The following is a 21,104-nucleotide window of genomic DNA, read 5'->3' on the forward strand; positions in this document are numbered from 1 at the left end:
TGCTCAGCCTGATGAAAGCAGACTTTGGGGGAGCTGGCAGGGCCCTCCAGTATCTACGATGAAGTCATCAAGATGGCAAATTTGGACTCTTCATAGTGGCACATGGTGGGAAGACAACAATATAAATGTAAACAGGAGAGGTTCAGACTAGATATAAAGAAAATGTTCTTTCCTCAGCAGCCAACAAGCATGAGAACAGGCTGTCCACCGAAGCTGGACGGTCTCCATCCTTGGAGGTTTTCAAGAGTAGGCTGGGTAAAACCCTGAACAACTGCATTTGGCCTCATCAATCACCTCAGCTGGAGCAGGAGATTGGACAAGGGTTCTCCTGAGGTTCATTCTAAGCTGAATTATCCTACAGTCTTTTGACTCCCAGTTCATAGTTTTTAAAGCACCTACGGCATGTTTTCTCTCTGGCCTGATCCTTTGATGTTTTCTCTCTGGCCTGATCCTTTGTGTGATATTAAAATAAACAGGTCAATCAGAGCGTGGATCCACCTTGCTTTTTACAAGAGTATGCATGGTGTAATCCTTTCACCCTTCACAGCTACCAAATCCTTAGTCCTGCAATGGTTTTCCTAACAACAGTATGGGATGTCGCATAGATTTTAACTAAAATCAGAGACAATCTGCTATTTCAGAATGAGCTGGTACAGTAAGCACTTCCAAGATTTCACTTACACTTTGTTTACCCAAGGTGGTCCTATCAAAGTCCAAGGAATGACCCAAGCAGGAAACAAGTGAAGGCAGACACACCCTCTGTGGACTTTGTTTCTCCAGTAATATTTTCTCCTAGCTGACACACCTCTGCTGTGCAAGCAGATGGATCTTATTTGCTGTGATATATGAAGTTTTACTGAAGCTACATGTTAGCTCTTGTTTGAAAATGTAACATGGAAACTTTATAAACAAGACTAATATTTGTCATTCATTTTAACAATGTGTTCTGGCAGGATTTGATATACGCTCTGGAAAAACCCATGCTTTCGGTCATACTCTCGGCTCCTCTGCACCACCAGAAACTCAGAGTCACCGCCGTTCGTCACCACCGAACTTTCTGTCTGGAGGCCGGCGTTTGGCGGCGCGGGAGGCGCGGGCACGGCCCCCGCTCCGTCCCCGCCGCTCGCCCCCCGTGCCGCAGGGAGCGCCGCGGTTTGCGGGGCCCTGCCCGTCCCTCCCTGCTTCCCCAGGATCGGGCACTGCCGTGAAATAGCTGCGAGGAGGGGGCGATGCGAAGGGCTCCCCCCGCCAGGGCGGCAGCGCGTTCCCATGGTGACGGCGTCCTGGCAACCGCTCCCGCTCCCGCAGCCCGGCCTGCGGCGGCCGCCCCGCTCCCAGCCGCTCCCATCCCATCCCATCTCATCCCATCCGCTCCGCGCAGCCGGCCGGGAGGGCGGGCGGACGGACGGAGCCCCGGCAGCGCACCGGCGGTCACGGCGCTGGGGAGCGGCCGCTCCCGCGGCGGCAGCGCGCCCGGAGCGGAGCGGAGCGGAGCGGGGCTCGGCTGGCGGCGGGGATGCGCGGGAGCGGCGGGCAGCCCTGCCCTGCCCTGAGCCAGCACCGGTGAGTGAGCGCAGAGGCTGTCCCGGCTCTGTCCCCCCGTGTTGCATGGCCATAGAGTGGTGTCTGCACCGCGGTGTCCTGTGGGCTGTCGTACACCCGTGTCCCCGCAACCTTCGCCGCGCCCACCGGTGACCCCCGCACCGCGGGGCCTGGACCCCCGGCGGGGCCGAACCGCGCGCAGGGCAGGGCAGGGCAGGGCAGGGCAGGGCAGGGCAGGGCAGATCGCTCCGCCGCGATTCCCCCGCTCACGGCGGTCGGCACGGGGCGGCAGCGGGGCCGCTCGCACCTATTTCTGCAGAGGCTCCCGGTCTGGCTCGGAGCCCCCCGGCCTGGCTCGGAGCCCCGGGCTCGGTCACCGCGCTGCCGGCGCAGCCCCTCCGGCTCCCATCGCGTGGTCACGAGTGCCACGGCCGCGCCCAGAGGCTCGGCACGGGTCTGGTTCTCGCTGGCGCTGCCGGGCTCTGACCCATCCCCTTGCCGAGCTGCAGCACAGGGACTTTTCCGCTTACTCCGGAGCGTTGCCCCAGCGCACTTCAGAGTAACACTGGGAAGCATCTGGCGGCTGCCGGGGTGGTGCCGTCACACGCTCCCTGTGCAGCAACCAAAGCGATTTCTATTTTAAGAAGGAACGAGTGATTAAAGTGTTTGCCGAGGCAGGTATTTCAGTCTGCTTTGATTCCCGTGTGACTTGCGGCAAGTCACATAGCCCGCCCCGTGCTTCACTTCCCTACCAGCCACAGAAGGAAATCGTATTTTCAGGGATAATAATGCTTCCTACCTCACAGGCATGTTGTGAGAATGAATGTGAAAAACACTCCGAGGTGCGCAGACATTACAGCATTAGTTGTAGATCATCATGGAAGATAGGAAACTGAACACTAAAGGTATGATTATCCTTCAAAGCAGGAGAAATGGAGATCCCACAGAAAATAAACATGCGAGGCAGTCTGAGAAGTGGTGAAGGGATGCCACAGCACAAATAGCAAGGAGTGAACTGCACATTGCTACAAGTACCTCTTCATCACATCCCATGGATGATTTCTTTTTTTTTCCCAAGCTTTTACATGTCTTATGTCAATGATTTAAAGAAACAGTAAGGAAGCACTGCACATTTGTATGGAACATTTGCCTTAAGTATCAAGTGAACTGTTATTTTTGGTAATCAGGTATATTGTTTCCAAATGGGAAAAAACCAGTATCTTGTCCACGTGCAAGTATATTTGGAATATTCAGTAACTTAAATCAGTCAACCTAAATTTACTGGGTTAATATATCATGACTTAAATTGCTTATAGCAGTGTGACGCAGGAAGCAACATTATTTAAAAAAAAATAAATTAGGCACCTGTAACCCGTATTTCAACTGGTATCTTACTCGACCTGTTTACTGCCATTGAAAGAGCCACGTGAAATTATACTCCTCTTTAGAACACCTTATGGTTTCTATTTACTAGTGTAAGTTGGTATTACTCTCATAGAGAAGGAATTTGCCGTTAGTTCTAACACCTATTTGTTAATTGCAAATATCTCCAAACTGCAGCAAAGTTTTGTACAACTGCCAACCGAAGTCTTAGACCCTTTCTGGCTGTTGGATCAGATCAAGAAATCTGATATCTGATGATGAGATGCTTCACTGTGTACTGAGCAAAGAGAAATGAATGAGAAGTTCATTTGTGTAACTTTTGTTTCATATCCACACTTACTCAAGATATTTCCAGTTAGCTGCATTTCTTGTGGTAGACTAGCAGAAGGAGTTAAGACTTCATGCAAACCTATGCTTAGCTTGCTGCAAACATATTTTCTAATTGATAATAAATGGGTACTGAAGGCTGTGAGACTAAAGCACTGGCTGGTTTTATAAGGTGTATTTCACTAAATTTCACTAAGATGCTGCTAAATGTATGGACTGTAATAGTTGTTCTTTGTTTTTCTAGGTAGGATCCAGTGCTTTGCTCCTGCGGTGCACATATCTCTTCCCAAATCAGTGGGATAATTCCTGTGTTTACAGCTAAATTATGATTAAAAGCTTCAATGCATCAAGATGGTTAAGATGTGTTAAGGCCCAGAGGTCTCAGGCCCACTGAGAACTGGGTGCCTGGTGGTGTGACCTGCTGCAGTCTGGTGGTGTGACCAGGAGGGACCCCTCGCTGAGTGCTGGCACTCCTTAAAAATCCAACAACTGGGAAATGACGAATGTGAGGAACAGACTGCAGGACTGGACATTCAATGTCTGTGCAGCACTTTGAATGCAGAAGTCACCACAATGACCCCCATCTCTTATACTGTGCTTTTTACTCATAGCCATGTAAGACCCTAAACAAGGAGGTAGGTATGGTTATCTCTCTTACACGTAGGGAAACTGAGTCACTACTCTTGGAAATAATTGTTGTCCAAAGTCAACAGGATCAGAGATTGAGCAAGGAATTCAATTCAGACCTTCTGAATTCCTGTCTGGTGTCACTGCTGCTCAGCAACCCAGCTTCTCTTAAAACTGTTTTTTTTCTAATTTGTAGTTTCTGAAGCACTGTGCTATAAATAGAACACACACACTGTGACAATGTTTGCTCTCTGCTTTCAGGCAGTGCTTTCATACATTGCTAAAGCACAAACATGCTTTGCATTTTGAGACCTCAGAGGGTAGCCCTATTGCTCCTTCACTATCGATATTTGACTATTGTATTTCCATAACCCCATCTTTCTCAGATTGCACAGGATTTCATCAGCAATTGTGAGCTTCTTTTCATACACCAGTCTTTATTTTGCAGTGAGGATTTTAGGTTCCCAAGGAGATCAGGCTCAGGCCATGCTACTTCTCTTTATACTTAAAAATGTTTTTTGTTTTATGTAGGGGAGATTTGTTGGATTTGATTGAGGCTAATATATTTTTCATTAATTTCTGTCAGTGGACAAAGCTGCTGAGCCAGGTACTGGTCTCACACTAAGACACTAAAATATCTTTCTGAAGCTATTTAATAGACCTACTCTGCTGCAATGTCTGTCACAGTCTGGCTGTCTGTGTCTAAAAATTAAAACCAGAATTTATATTCTTACCACAGAAGAATTTACTTACAACCTAAAGTGTGGTCATTTAGATTTGAAGACAAATTAATACAAGACCCAGTTTTGATAAACTATGCTGATGTCACACATTTTATTTAGGTTTCTGATTGCCAATGCTTTTATGAGAAAAACATCTTACCGCTAATAATCTGCTGTCATGAAACACTTGTATTTGATTCTCCAGTCAATATTTTCTTAAGTTTTATGATCATCCTGTAGACCTTACTTTATTACTAATTGATTAATTATATCAGAGACCAGTAGAAGATTGGGGACAAGAACTTTCTTTGCCTCTGCCCTGCCAAACCAGTTCTATGGGTCAACAGCAGATTTCAGTTTCAAGGCTGTCAACCTTGTCTTTTCAAGAGTATCACTTTCACTATAACAAGCTTTTTAGCAATTTTTAGTCTTCATTCTTTTGTATTAATTTTTATTTGCATTTATTGCATTAGCAATATTTGGATGCCAAGATCACCAGTGTCAGCATAATATTACACTCAACTTAAAGGTGCACTGAAAGCAAAAGCTTTAAGTCATTTCAGTACCAGATGTAAGCTATTCAATAATTCAATTTGTACTTTTTCAACAGACGTAAATTATTGACCAGAGAATGGCCCACCGAAGCCCAATCTTCCCAACTCTTGCCCCTTCTGAAAGGTACAGTCTGGAATATAAAACCAAAAATCTTCATGATGCAGAGTATTTATGTATCTCTTTATTCCCTATATACAGTAATGCTGTGACCTGGGACTTTGGCATTAGTGTGCAATGCAAAGTGAAATACCATAGACACTCAAATCATAGCCCAAATGACAAAGCCTTACTCAGCTTTTATTTAGCCCTTCCCAAAGAAATTCAATAGCTTAAATCTCACTGACTAGAAGTGCAAGAACACTTGTGTTCAAATAGCATAGAATGAGTTGTGAAAACACAGAGCCAAAAGTGACCTTTGTTGGAACCCTCATACATCTCTATCAATAAGTCCTCTCTTTCAGCCTAGGTGGAGAAAACTCTATGGTATATTCTTCCAGGGCAAGGCCCTGGGGATTTCCCTGAAGTGTTCAAAGGATTCCACCACCATGGTCAAACTGAACTGCTAATTTGGCTCATTAACAGGAAACAACATGAGAATACACAGTAAATAAGAATTCCTAGAAAAAAGATCTCCTTTTCTGAAGTGGGGTTGAACTTATATCCTCTACTTATGCTTCTGAAAATGTTGTTATTCTTTACAGAACATAGTGGCAGGAAAAGATTGCATGCATTAGCAGACTCATTTTATTACTTTCAGCACCCATGAGCTCCACTGCTTTCCATGGGAGCTATGCAATGCAGAGCACTCTTCAAAAATTTAGATAATTATTCAAGGTGCCCAAATGTAAGCTATTTTGGGTGGGAAATTTAACTTCTAAGACTATGAGAAACTTGTCATAAATTTGGTCTCACCTCAGTTTCTATGCCCACATATGCTCCTGTCCAGTTTGCAGGGGAACAAGCTTCTGTATGGTATTACAGGCTAGCTATAGAGAGAGAAAAGGGATTGACACAAGCTACTCCTTTTTAATTCTGATCTGGTTTAATTTAATTTACAATACCTACCTTCAACTACAGTTTTGATTAAGCCATTAAGCCTGAAAACTGTAAAGACAAATAACCTTACTTTTGAAACTCAGTAGAAGGGTTTGAATTTGGATTCTTAATGAAATTATAGTTCTGATTTGTAACTACTTTTATCATGCAAACGCCCTTTCCTTAAGATCCCATGCTTTTGTAAGCTTCCTTAAAGACCGTGAAAAAAAGCCTGACCTGCCTTTGTACAAGACACACAGCCAACACAGCACCACTTATTTGTAGCAGTGGACACTCTCTGGGTGTATTTTGGGGCCTCTCCCCAGCACCGCCAGTACTCAGACAGTGCCATACTGCCTTCAGTGCAAAGGCATTGCAGAGTTTTGTGTGACAACTTAACAAGATGTGGACATTCCTCCCCCCCAGACGGGTCCGAAACATCCCTCTGCACAGCCAGGCCCTGACAGCGGTGCCGCTGGCATCCGCCAGCCTGGTGGATCAGCTGGAGGACAGAATCCTGAGCCATGAGAAAACAACGGCAGCTCTTGTGGAGCACGCTTTTCGCATTAAGGAGGACATTGTTTCCACGCTGCACAGAATGCAGAACAAAGGGGGGGGTGACCGGTTGGCAAGGCAACTCCTGGAGGAGCACATCCGAAACATAACTGCGATAGTGAGGCAGCTCAACCGGGACATCGAGGTATGGCAGGAATGTTGCACAGCACTAATGCCATCTCAGCTACTTACTGCTTCTCATTTCCTAACAAAGTTTACCACGGGATAAGTAAAGGTCAGACAAGGTCTGAAGATCCTGTAAGCTTATAAATTGTTTTTACAACTTGAAAAAGTGTTTGCAAATTACATAATTCTTTCGGTGGCTATGAAAATAGCACAGGATATTAGCATATAAACACAGGAGCCTTTGTGGTTCTAATAAGCTTGCTTTCAAAAGCTGCACTGGAAAATCTTGAAAAAATGAATTAATGTGACACTAATACCCAGCTCAACTTCAGTCCAAAGGCTGTGCTGTATAAACACTAGGAAATGCCTTCGCTCTATAATAAACTTTCTTTCCCTTCCGACTCTCTGACGACACGAAGTAACCAAACCCAAGTGCTCATTTTTATGACCTAATCCTAGGCAGACACATGACTTCATGTCTGACCTCTGCTGCAGTGAACAACAGGGGTGTGGTGGGGAAAATGAAAGGAGAAAAAAAAAATTAGGTCTCCATTTCACTGCCAAGTTATACTTTATATATATTGTGGTAGTTGTGTGCAGATTGGACACTAATAATAAGAAATAATAGAATACCTCAAAGGTATCTGGTTTAGTACATTACAAGACAAAGCTTTGAATAAAGTAATAATAAAATGGTATCTGAGGATACTGAATTACTGAGAAATAATGAGTGACATTTAAAGTGTACATTAAATGTGACATACTGAGTTTTTATTTGCATATGAATGTTCTGTAGATGCTGCAAGAACAGATACGTGTCAGAGACAATCTCAGCTATGGAACAAATTCTACCCTGAAGAGCCTTGAAATGCGGCAGCTTTCTGGCCTAGGAGATCTTCGGGGAAGAGTTGCAAGGTAAAAGTCCCCATGGAACTGTGTTTTGGGGGCTAGCTAATTTTGTTTTAATCCTGAAGTGTTAATGATAATGGGTTGAATTCAACTTTGGCAAAATTCCAAGGATAATTTTGCTCTGCATTTTCAAGAAAATGAATAATAATACTTTGCATTCCAGTCTTACATATTAAATTTGGCAATGTCACCCTTCATTCCTAAAATTCCTGAAATTAGTTCTAAATAAATTATTTCAAATTCCCTGGGAAATTGGATTTGGTTCAGCTTTTAAAAAGTACTGTGGTTAGACTCGTGTCTTTGAAACAAGTTAATTAGCACAATTATAAAGGCAGCACGGAACAATCTGCACTTGTGAAGAACAAAACAGTTGCACATTTTTGCATATATTTTAGAAGTAAAAATCTGCACATTTAGTTAGTGGTTAGCCATATTAAATCCCACATGGGCTACATGACACATAAGGAACAGAAAACTGTACAGTAACAGAGGTTTTACAGGCTGCCCAAAGTTCCTGGTTACAATTCTGCAGCCACACAGACTTCAGCTGTGCCATCAATGACAAATTTACAAACCCCAGCACAACAACATTTGCTTAAGTGCCTGTAAAGTTGAACGTGAAAGACAGAGGATGTGCACAGCCCCAGGAAAAGGACATAACCTGGCCTTAAGCTGCTTGGGTAATAACTTTGGTGGAGCTATATTTGTCCTGAATTTGACCTGCTGTCTATATTGTGCAGATAATTTTCCTTCCTTTTCTGCATTTAGTGATAACCTTCAACAACATATAGAAATAATCAGAGAGGGATTTTTATTGAACTAAGGTTTTCTCATCAATTACTCAATTGTCCGAAGCTTCCACTGTAATTTTCATAACCTATTTTGTAGAAAATACTTTAGAGGTTTCAAAAAGAATTAAACAGTTAGTAAGTTATGCACTATCCTTTAGCGAATGCAAATGAACTAGTTTATTTTTTTTCATATCAGGAAATTGATGGAAAAACCTATAGAGAGATACACATACATGTATTTATCCTGCTGAGAAGTCCCCCAAAATGTAAATGCTTAGATCTTCCTGCTTCTTTCTATAAAAATACTTTGAGATCACACTACATCCTGAGAGGGGTTCTGTGTGGAGCAGCACTGTTACTGACACCTTGGGAGGCAAAATGTGGTGCCTTTGCCCTCAGTCAGGGAACTCCAGAGAAGCTCGTGCTGCCGTGCTGCAGGGCCCTGTCCTGGCCCGAGCACTCTGTGTGGGAGACTGGGGATGGGCACAGGCTGTGCCAGGGCTTCTTCCTTTACTTCCTTAGGGCACCACCCTTGTGCTGTGCCTGGGTTCAATTTATCTGCAAATGGGATGAGATTATACCCATGTGCCGTCTGTCAGACTGTGTGATGAATGCAGGTTATTTGTATTCGTTCCCATAAGAGAATCAGTTTATTGCCCTTTAACTGCTACCTTCCGTACTGCATTCTATGCTTCTATTCAGCATGTTCTCTTAAAAAAAAAATCCCTGAATGAGGAAAAAAAAATCTTCCCTTTATGAGAAAGCAATTTAAAACAATGGTCCATGAGAGAAAGCCATTTACCTTTATTTGCAGACATATTCTACTTTGAAATTAGTGTTCCAGTGAATACTGATTATAGCACTAGCTGGAGATTATGTCAAGACAGTGGTTTGTTGTGCCTTTGGCACAACACAGAGAAGTTCCCTGAGATAAGCACCTTCTGATTACTTTAGCCAATGTTCCTTCTATAAAATACACTTTACTCACCTAATGTAATTTTACCTCTAGTGCTGCTAGCTTCCAGATGAATTCAGAGTGAAACGCTAGAAACACGATCAAGTTAGTGTGGGTTACCAACTTCCTGTGCATCAACTTTCAGCAAAGGTACATTGAGAGGCTGCAGTAGCTCTGAGTGCTGTGTTTGCTGCAGGCTGGCAGCATGCAGAAGGACAGTGGGAATCAGTTTAGACAGTAAATCCCAAAGCACGAGCCCCTTGTCATGTAATAACTTTAGTGTCCATCTTAGGATTCTGGCCAAATTTCAGTTCCAGTAATTTCATGCATACTAAACATCCTATTCCAGTTCCATATTGGAGAGAGGGGTGTTTATTTCCTAACACCAGCTGTTCTGTAACATGTCAATATATCATCAAACAACTGTCTCATTATTTCTTGAGGGCTAGTGCTATTAATGATGGGAACAAGGCATCCCTACATGCACATGCACTTCTGAAGCACAGCCCCAAACCACACTCCCCACTGCTCTGCACGAGTGAGATTCCAACACACCTCACTCACATCACAGAATCAACTAATACTGCTATCAGAAGGTGACAGACTACACATTACAGCTCATGACTCTGGATCCTTTCTCAATAAGCACAGTTTACGGATGAATTTGTAAAGTGTTATCACAGCCCTGAATTATTGCTAAAAATCAGCATTATTATTAACTTTAAGAAAAAATATTACCTCTATAAAATTCAGCAATGCATTAGCAGAAAATTAGATCTATGCCAGTAAATCATATTCTCCAGCCTCCTGTCTCTTATGTTGTCAATTTTATATTATACAGATTTACCAGTTCTTTTCCAAGTGATAACAGATAATAAAATTCATTAGTGCCTTATCATTTATTTAGAGAATTACTTGTGGATAATGAGCATTTGTCTGGAAAGTTTTAATCCAGCAGTCTGGTTGGAATGATAGCAGCAGCTCTTCATAAAAGCTTCCTGAGAGCTGAAACATCCGGAGAAATAGCGACTGTGTGTGTTCAAATTGGACCTACTTTGCATATATAGATGACTTTTTTATCTATATTATAGTCTGATTCATTTCAGACAACCTGGACTCATTACACGTAGGCAGATTTTCCTGCTGCACAGATTATGAGTCTGATGCATCTGGGCTGCACCACACTGACAATGTCCCCAGGAGCAATAAATGTGCTGCTCTCTGGCTCTTGCTGTGTGGGAGGTGGCACCACGAGGGCAGCTCTGGGCTCCCTGCCCCAGGCCAGCACAATCCACCAGCTCTGCTGCTCTTGCCCAGTGCCCCACTGGGCATTTCAACTTGCTTTTCACTAACTGTTCTCCAGCTACTCGTTTTTCACTGGCATTTTAATTGAAATAAACCAGGAGCATTAAAAACTCTCTCCATACCATACAACATATGCATATAGCAGCCAGCTGCAGAGTACTGGCACAGTTCTCACTTTATCTATGCCCCAGTGATACTGAATGGAGCAGCTACTTGTCTTTTGGTTTCTTTGATGCTGAACACAAATATTTTCTTCCAGGCTAAAACCAATCGTGTTTGTGAGTGTGTACAATAGTTATAGAAGATAAACCAAAATAATCTGCTCTATGCATACCAGGCAGACATTAAATTCACATAGTCAGAATATTGATGTTTCAGTTACCACGGAACTACATGAACCCTTTGGCCACATAACTGAATTCCATGAAGAAGAGAGATGCTCTGTGATTAAACCCAAAACACTAATTTACTTTAAAAACATTCACAGGTGCTTGCTGATTAAATTTGCTTCAGTAGTTTCAAAGCTGTTGCTCTGTATATTTTCTGCCGTGCCTCAGAGAAACAAAACTGAGCATTTTTTGGAGCCCACAACCTTTTGGTGACTTGATTCAAGATGATTCCATTTCCCTGATTCTCTCTGATTGCAACAACATGGAGAGATTTGGCTTCTCTCATCTTTCTAAAGAAATTGCCTGATTGTGAGCCCTAGAAGCTTTTCACTGCTATGTAAACCCTAGCCAGGCTTCCTGCAGATATTACTACTGGGCCTCACAATGCTGAACTGCTACACTAGAAATTCATTTCCTCAGGTTTTATAATGCCTATGTGCTATTTTACATTACTGATTGTTTTTATATTGAAACTGTACCATAATAATAAGCAGATGTTCCTTTTGTCATTTTAGTTGTGACTTTCCCTTCATGTTTAATGATAATGGCAATTCCTGTAACTGAGGTAATGAAAATGCATGTTGAAATGAAAGCTTTCAAACTGAAATGTGACTAAAAAGATGACAAAGTATGACAAAGTATGTCATTGGTTTAGATAATGACTTAACATGCCTCAGCTTGTTCTATTTTACTGCCTTTTTCTCCCTCAAATTGTAACTGTTGTCTGTTCCTCATCAGTTTCCTATATCAAATCTGGTAACACTGATGATTACACATTTCCCTTAGCAAAAAAAAAAAAAAAAAAAAAAAGAGTCATACTTCACAGAGGTCTTACTCCTGAAATCACAGTACTCATATTTTTACAGCTCAGTTAATGCCCTTACTGCATGACTGTAGATGAAATCCAACTGATCAAATTATTTTTAAATCTGGTAGAAAACACACATGTTCTATAGCATATTTATCCTGAAAATGTTACCGCTTTAAGAAGTGTTCCAATGTGACAAAAGGAAACAATAATTATTATGTTCCAGGACTTCATTTTACAGGCTTTTCTGAGACAAAATTGCTATTGCTTTCAATGACAATTTATTTATTCACCTAAATAAAGAATAAGAACCATAAAATTTGCCCCACATTGTTAAGTACACATATTAGCTGTGTACTACTATTTCACAAATAAAAATGCAAAGGTACAATAATGAAACAATGGTCCTCAGTTATTTAGGCTATTAATCATGTAGGGGGATGCATATCAGTCATGTAGGGGAACCTCATCAGATATATCTTCTGGAGCTTTAAAAAAGACACAGAAATGAAGTTCTGCATCTTTGTATTTCTGATGTGATTTCCCTGAGTGAAATCACAGCCTACCCATATCATGTCAGTGCCAAGAACAATGGGATTTGTTCATCAGACTATTTGACCTTCAGACCTATTTGGGAGCACTTCTCTGAACACTATGAGATGTATTACCATTCTTACAGTCTCAAAGACATTGCTTCTCTGGCCAGCCAGGGATTCCACAGAAATGGCCAGTATGAAATGGGTAATTTTAGAAGCCTGAACCTTATATTCTATTTGGCTGGTGCTTTGTTTTTTATCTATTCAAACAGGTGTGATGCTGGGTTAGCCAGGCTGTCTGCAGAGCATAAAATTACATATGAAAGACTTCAGAGTCTAAGTAAAGACCAACACACCTCCAAGCTGATCTTAGAATCTAAAATCAAAGAGGCAGAAATACAGGTATGGTATTTAGACCAAGGCAATCCCTGTACAGGTAAGAGTTCTAGTCTAATTCACACTGACTCCATAACTGTTAATTATTATCCTGGGAGGTCACAGATTTCCAAATGGAGAGGTGTATCAGCTCAATCCTTATTACACTGAACGTTGTACCTAGGTGCGTTACTGTACTACTGCTCTAACTGGAAAAGGTCCTTAATTTCTTCCTGCAGCATCTGTGTAGAAGGGGTTAGTATGTGAAGGCACATGCTCAACAAAACTACAACAATACAAGCCTCTGTGTCTTTCACTGTTTATTTTGGCCTTCCCAGGATGATCCTATATGTATTTGAACACAATTTTTGAAGGTGTGCAAAACAAAACTGGCTTTGGGTTCCGTGAATCCATTAATCTGACTCTCAGGTTTCTCTTCCATTGGGTTTGAGAATGGAAGTGAGCACTAGATACAAGCAGAGACTTGGAGATATGAAGAATCCTTTTCCTTAATGTCACATCTCAAGGCCTTCCCATTTTCTTGGTCAACAAAAGTATTTTACATCTTCCTTTTGCGGTGGGTAAAAAAAAGGCTAAAATGCACTTTGCCTTTCTCAGAAGGCTCAGTGTAGTATATTAGCATGCCAGGAGCATGTTGTCATGCATCTTGTAGGGAACCAGAACAGTAGGCTTTGAGAAAGTGGGATGGCTGTTTTGGTGACAAATATTCTCTTGTAGTTAGGACTTCTCCCCAGTTGAACCCAGCACTTCTGTCACTGCAGTGGCCCTTACACACAAAGTGATGCAGCACATCCCTCAGTATTGGTGGAATGCTTGGGCACTTGTTTATTTTGATTATGTGGCAACTTGGAGATGTATGGATCATGAAAATTCTGCTGTCTAAAGGAGGGACCAGGCAGAGATTTTCAAGGCAAAACTATTCATATTATTTAAGGCAAAAAAATTTACAATTTTCAAAATGCTAATACTTTCACATTGAGAGACAGTATATTTTCATTATAAAGTAAAATATGCAAATTCAATAATTTTTGAAATGTTAGCAAAAGTGAGCTCTCTGTTAGACCTCCTCTACTGTTATGAAAATGCCTCAGATGAATCAGTGATGAAATGCTGTTGAAAAATAGTGAATTCTGAATTTTGTTTCAGATTTCTCATCTGCTGAGCAGAGTAGAGCAATCGATAATGCAACAAGAAGCAAAGCTGAAGATTGCCTACAAAGAGAGCAACCAACAACTGCAAGTTCTGGACACAAAGTAAGTGCCTGGGAAGCCTTGCTGCTGCCATGTACCTTGGGAGCAGGACCTCTGTTTTCCCAGTCTGACTGGTATAATCTTCAGGCCTATAAAAGCAGGAACCTCTATGAATATGTGTGTTTGCTCCACAGATATTACAAAAGCTGACTGTCAAGAGGGACTTGCTTTCACCAAGGATTCTGCCCCTAATGTGGTTAGGCAATTCTGAAAAGTTGATTAAGTTCCTGGTTAAGTATTCAGGCAGAACTTATATTAAAGGACACAACTAAGGATTTTTTGTCAGAGTGGCCTGGTGCCTTTCTATAAGAACTGTCTGAAGCAATGAATGCTGGAGGTGGCTGTCCAGAGCAGGGGAAAAAGTTCAACTGAAGCAAGCAGGAAGCAAGTTACAGCACTCATAGAGTGCTACTGCTTTAAACTGGCTTCAAACATGAATATAACTGAAATACCTAAATTATTAGTGATTAGATACTCTGTACTACCAAACATAACATGGAGTCATTGTATTCAATTCAGATGTTAACTCCTCTCCAGGCATTTCACTCAGTAGCAGTCCTGGTATAAGCCATTTCTTACTGCTTATCACCATCCTCATGCAATGCAGGTTTCACATATTCACTGGAGAACAGAAACAGTTTCACTGGCACAATTGGTTGGAGTAAAGTTGAGGTAGGTATAGACAATGTAAGTGGAGCTACAGGAACCAGCACTGTCACCAGAATGAGTGGCTACCAAATCTTTGCTTGGATTTGATACATATGGGCATAAAGTTTATAATCTGAATGGATGACCATATTCTGTTTTCAATGTCACAAAGAATTTTCACCTATTATGGTTCAAATTTTGTAATGTGTTTCATATAGATTTGTTGTGAACTTCTACCTTTGTTTTCTAAACCAATGTTACCACATCCAGTTTAATAGCCTCAACATTCAAAGGCTCGCCTTAATATGGTGTGAAGAATGTATTAAATTGCCATTTTGTGTTTTTATGAACACGTTCATAAAAAAGTCACTGTTGAATGACCAGTTCTTCTCTTTTGTATCTGCTAATTTCTGTTGTGCCCCTAGATTAAAAGATGCTGTTGAGGAGCTCAGCAATCAGATTTTGTCTGCACGGAGCTGGTTGGAACAGGAACACGGAAGGACTGAGAAAGAACTTGTACAAAAAATTGACCAACTCTCACTGACTTTTAAGGAAAGCACTGTGAGTTTCATTCAAATGTCCTGTAATGCTTCTCAGAAAGCATTCAAAAGCATTATTAATAACTAAGATGACATAATTGAGATATTATTTGAGTGATATTTTCAGATAGCCTCAGAATATGCCAAAGTCTCTTCATCAATATCAAGCGTAATGCCTACAACTTGAGAATCTTTAAATAAATCTGGTCACTGCTAAATAGATCAGTATTTTAACCTACACTAATCAAGTAATTTCAAATGATTTTATGAAAATTGTAATTCCTTACATTTTAAATTCCAGGTAAAAGATGATAAATCAGTATCTATTTCATATTTTTAAAAGACCACTGTTATTCCACATGCAGAGCAAATAATTAAAATTCTGTTTCCCGACTCCAGGAAATGAGTGAGAGAGGTATTGAGATGAAATTCAACCAAATGGCAGAGAAAATTGAGAGAATAGAAGAAATGCAGAAGATAACCATGGAGGCACATGAAGCAAAACAGTCTGAAGAAAAGCTAAATATTCGCATTGTCAAACTTCAAAATGAGATAAATGAAGATATAAAAGAAATGAAAGCTGAAGTCAATGCTGGTAGGACCATAGTTATCCAGTTCTTTATTCTGAATTGTGGTGACAGTGATCCACACATACTAATATGCAAAACGTCTTTGCTTGTATCAAAGTTGCTTAAATACTTTTGGGGTAGATGTAATGGCTACACCTGTGGCATTAAGAGGGATTTTCACTAAGTGCAAAAAGCAGAGCAATAAGGGGTGATCACCAGCTTAGAAGTGCTCTCCCCAAAGCAGGCACAGCCATAGGTGGGCTGCCATCAGGGCATTTCTGCCTTCAGCACACAGTTACACCCCATTAGCCTTCAGAACTTTTGCTGAGTTCCTGGTGCAAAGCAGAGCATTATGAAGTGCGTTCTGCTAGCAATGATGTGATACTTTGCTCCTCATGATGAACTAATGTCATTCTCACCTGCGATTAGGGTTTGCAGCTATCTATGAGAGCATTGGCTCCCTACGGCAAGTTCTAGAAGCAAAAATGAAGCTGGACAGAGATGAACTACAGAAGCAGATCCACCAAATGAAGCAGGAGGTTCCAAGATGGGGAGAAGCTGGACCATGACTGCAAGATTTTGTCTGAGAGATTAGCGTTTACCTGGCTAACTAGGCAAACTCTAGTGTTGTTCCAGTCTGTAATGCCAATTACCTGCATGTACCAAATGACATGCTGCTGCTGCTGCTGCTGCTGCTGCTGCTGCTGCTGCTGCTGCTGCTGCTGCACAGGGATTTGCTCACAGCAGTAAATACAAGCTGTTCTTGGATCACTGGCAATGAGCCTGTGGAGCTGAGGTGCTGCTTTGCCACTGCACTACTCCAGTTGCTGTCAGGAAATTTAGCACTGTGTAAAACTGGAGTAATACACTGGTGAAGCTGGCACCTAGTTTGCTAAAGGCATTCCAGTTTTGCAGGCTTGATCAGGCAGCTATTTGCTTTTATATGCACCTGCACCCCTCCACCTTAAAAAAAAGAAAAAGGTAAGTTGCTATCATTTGCTTCATATGAATTTGGCAAGGTTCTCCACCTTGATACAAATTACTTAGTTGAAATCAATGGACATTTTTACAGCGACTTTCTCTACTATTGACTTCCTGGGAAGACAGAATTGGCACTAAACAGACCAATCTTCAAAATAAGACAACATCCGAAAATCTTTGTTTAGGTTTGCAAATATTCTGTGTGTGAAAAGTAGGTAGTGTTATATAATGTAGTTGTAGACTTAGATGATTCATAAACAACATAAGAAACAACTTACATGGTCTTAAGTATTGTAACCTTTTAAAATTAATAACCAAGGGGAGTTGACACAAGGTAAAGGATGTATATAAGGTATTTTTTACTAGGCATGTGTTCCTATGACTTGCTTCAATATATTGATAAAAACTTAGAGTGGTTTGAAAGCTAAAGAGAAGGTGATAATCTAACCTAGTCTGGAGACTCTAATGTAAAATAAAATGCAGTTTATGATCTCCTTAGAAATTTTCATTGAAGTAAAAAAATGGATTCATCATATTTAAGTAGACTTTAATAATTTAGCACACTCAAATTGCTAATTGCATTCACATTATTTCCAGATCATAATTTCCATTCCCAGAAGAGATTACATATGAAAATCAGTACCCATGTGGCATATTATCTGGATAGAAAAAAAATATATGTTGTTTTTACTTCTTCATTCCTGGCATGATATATTGCTCCTCACATTTGTAAGCCATGCAGGATTAAACCCTCCTGAAAAAATAAAAGACTTTATCCAGCATCCTATTAATTTCTACTATTAACAGTAATTAATACACAAACCCAATATTAATTGACAGAATTTACAGTATTGTTAATCTAAATAAATTAGTAGGATGTCTCTACACTGCCCTTAATCAACCTTTCATTCAGCTAGTATTGGAAAAATATATTTTTAGTTGGAAAATCAGTGGCAAATATTACTTCCATAAAAGACATTTTCGTCCACAGAGTCACCATATATAAAACAAACAAAGAATTTTAAAAACTGCTTCAAGAACTTACAGTCATTAACTTCAGTAAGTCAGTGTAGAATGTAAAAATCATGTACATGCATACATCTTTGCAGGATTAACACCTAAGTTTGTATTCACTTCCTCTACAGCTGAAAGTCATTGAAGTCTCAAAGACACATTAAGCATTTGCAGCTCTGGCTCCCAATGCTCTCTGATACAAACCAGGAATACCAGAGGCAGTTTTGTTATCATCCATGTCCTGTGAAATATATTTTCAGTGGCAGCTAAGGGGAAAACCCAGTTCCCTAAAGAGAGACAATTAAATGCTTGAAGATATTTCTCAGGAATTTTCTTTAAAATTTAATCTTACTTCCTGTACGTATTCCTATCTATTCCTAAATATTTAGCCATGGGCAGTAGAAAAGCTATCACTGGTATTTTATTAAAAAAAAAAAGAAAAAAAAGAAAAAAAAAGAAAATAACAAAGAAAAGAGACAGACCAAAACCAGAATAATTTTAAAATTCTGTAATTGGAAGTCTGTACCCAAGAAAATCTGATATGATATGAAGAGCATACAAGGAATCAGAAACATTTATATAGGACTTAATTAAATTGTTTCTCTTGTAAAAATCTTGTGTGATTGATCCAGATATAAAACAACACAGGAAACCCTATCCAATTTTACTTTTTTTCTGCCTTAAAAATATTTCTTTCCTAAATCTCAGCTACAACAAATAAGTAAAAGCCCAAATAAAATAATACTCAACCTAGTGCCAAGCAGTGTCTTCAAACTCTGAAGTGCCAAGTGGAGGGAGGCCCAGGCCAGCCTTGTCTTGTTGGGATTGTCTGCCAGGGAGTGCTCACATGTGATAAGCCAGTCCTTCAGGGGAGATTTCAGAGTGGCTTCTGAGGACTGGAGTATCCTCTGATCATCTTAACATGCCAGGGCAAAATCCTCTCCTCGGGCACAGCTTCCCCTGAGGGGAACAGCTGGGAAGGCACCAGGGCAGTGCTGCAGACCCAGCTGTGGAACCTTGGTTTTGCCAAATGGAAACTGATTCTGAAAACTGACCCACAGGGATCTTGTAAAGACACATAGAAGGAAACAGCAGTGCTTGGAAGCACAGCTGCCCCTTTTTTTTCCTTCCATGCTGATGTCCAATGAGATTCCTGTGTTCCAGTCCTTCAGGGACACCAAGGTCCCCTTTTGATGGTGGAAACAATGTGCTTTCTTTGCTCAGCACAAGTGCTCATGCTGTAAGGCTGGGTGTGTGCACCAAGTGCAAGCCTGCCAAGCCCACAGAGGAACAAGGCAGTGAGGTAATGTTTGTGTGGATGGCACTTCAGCAACAGAATAAGACTTGGGAACGTATTATAGATGGGCACAAAATACTATTTAAATCACAAAATTCACTGACACAACCATAAACTCACTGAAAGGACTGGGAGGAGCCTTAGGAAGTCATCTGCTCCACCTCTCCACTTTGAAATAGATCCAACTCTACCTAAAATATTTGCCATAGACACTTCTGTATCTTGCTTATAACAATATTTTAAGAATAAGACATTGATTAATGCAGTCTATTCCACTGCTTAAAGAAGACTGCCTTGCCACCCAAATACTTAAACTAGGACAAGACATAATAGCCTTAAATTTCAAGCACACAGGACACAAAACCCAATCTATTACATTCTTTCCTGCATGTTCATTAGTTTTTTAAGGCAATCTGTATATAACAGATGACTCAAATGAAGCTTCACAGGGATATTTGCCCAGTATTTCTTAATTTTTTCTCCTTCCTAGACCCATATAAAACCCACCAAACCAGCAACACCAACCCAAAGAAACCACCACCACAAAACCCCCAAAACAGCCAAAAGCAGACCACTTGCTCTCATGAAGTTTTAAAATCTTTGTCAGCTATTTCACGTGCATGAGGCTTAAATCACTTGCAGTGTGCAGACCATACTATTCAGTCAGCTCTGTAGCACATACTGAGTGTCATAAGTTAAACTCATTGGAAAATGTTCAACTGGGGTACATGGCTTTTACATTAGCATGTGATAACACAGTAGAACCATGGTACTGTGCAGTGAGGACTTGGCTGGAATCAGAATGATGGCAGTAATTACAGAGCAATTGTGCTGTTTATACTCATTAAATAAACCAAAGGAATGGTGCAAGTAAGAAGTTCAAAGGATGACCCTAACTTCCACCTGCAGTTGTTTATGTAGTAAGTTTTGTGTTGTGGATACCTTTATATTGTGGATATCTTTGTCATTACAATCTGATATAGTTGAATAGACTGTTGCCATGTTAGAGAAAAGCAGTATGAATGATAATGAAGAACAGTATATTCCTGTGACATCAATTTAAACTGAAATGCAAAATTTTCTTTTCTCAATTTCTGTTTTATGTTCCACCTCCACGAGCATCTGGCCATCTGGGGCAGAGTGTTCTCTGTAACTAAGAATTAAAGTGCTCATTAGACATGTCTTCCAATAATGGAAACGTCTAATATGAGACAGGTGACAATCTGATGAAGCCCTCCTGTGTGTAGGGGAGGAATTCCTCCTGTGACACTCCCTGCAGTGTAAGAAATTCGGAGGCAAATTTGAAAGAAACCAAGGAAATTGGGTGCACGGCCTCTACTCAATTTGCCACAGGGTGTCACTGTTACTCTTAGCAAGGGAAGGACGGGGCTCAATGAACCTGTGTGATCCACAGACGCTGCAATCCCACTGGGATGAGGGCTGGAAGTGTTACCATGTACTTTGATAAAAGGGAAAAAAAAATATTCTAAAGACGTCACTCTGTAAAATCACAATAAAGGCAGATGATAATTAAGTAAATTATTCTGAGAATGATTGTGATGCTCCTTTAGACAATCTGTGAAGAATGTTGAGTGGGGACCAAATCTCTCTACTGCCTGTTCTGTCAGCAGAACTCTGGTCAACACAAACCACTAAAACCCCCAACCAAACTCCCAAACGCAGAAAAAAAATCGGAGACAGTTCTAAAGCACTAGATCTTAAATCATGTACAGCTCAAAGAGCAACATGCCTTTCACACTGCTGCAGACGTGCAGAAGAGGCTCCTCCAGCACTGCCTCCTGCTCTGAGACTGCCCTGGGTTGAAAGAACACAGGACAACCTCAA

At 41.0% G+C, this 21,104-nt stretch overlaps 2 protein-coding genes across 2 annotated transcripts; one reads left to right on the forward strand and one right to left on the reverse strand.

Annotated features, from left to right (window-relative positions):
* Positions 1-917: 917 nt before the first annotated feature.
* Positions 918-2,118, reverse strand: LOC121354375. Its single transcript, XM_041468941.1, has one exon. The coding sequence runs from the start codon at positions 2,116-2,118 to the stop codon at positions 1,432-1,434; it is 687 nt and encodes a 228-aa protein (XP_041324875.1). The 3' UTR covers positions 918-1,431.
* Positions 1,322-17,399, forward strand: FAM81A (family with sequence similarity 81 member A). The gene is made up of 10 exons (XM_041469124.1): positions 1,322-1,563; positions 3,497-3,887; positions 5,212-5,279; positions 6,618-6,891; positions 7,669-7,787; positions 12,838-12,967; positions 14,108-14,214; positions 15,285-15,420; positions 15,798-15,993; positions 16,397-17,399. Exons 3-10 carry the CDS (start codon positions 5,233-5,235, stop codon positions 16,534-16,536), a joined length of 1,149 nt encoding a protein of 382 aa, XP_041325058.1. The 5' UTR covers positions 1,322-1,563; positions 3,497-3,887; positions 5,212-5,232; the 3' UTR covers positions 16,537-17,399.
* Positions 17,400-21,104: the final 3,705 nt, after the last annotated feature.

The sequence above is a fragment of the Pyrgilauda ruficollis genome, unplaced genomic scaffold, assembly GCF_017590135.1.
Source record: "Pyrgilauda ruficollis isolate IOZ18807 unplaced genomic scaffold, ASM1759013v1 scaffold23, whole genome shotgun sequence".
In the NCBI taxonomy this organism is placed as follows: domain Eukaryota; kingdom Metazoa; phylum Chordata; class Aves; order Passeriformes; family Passeridae; genus Pyrgilauda; species Pyrgilauda ruficollis.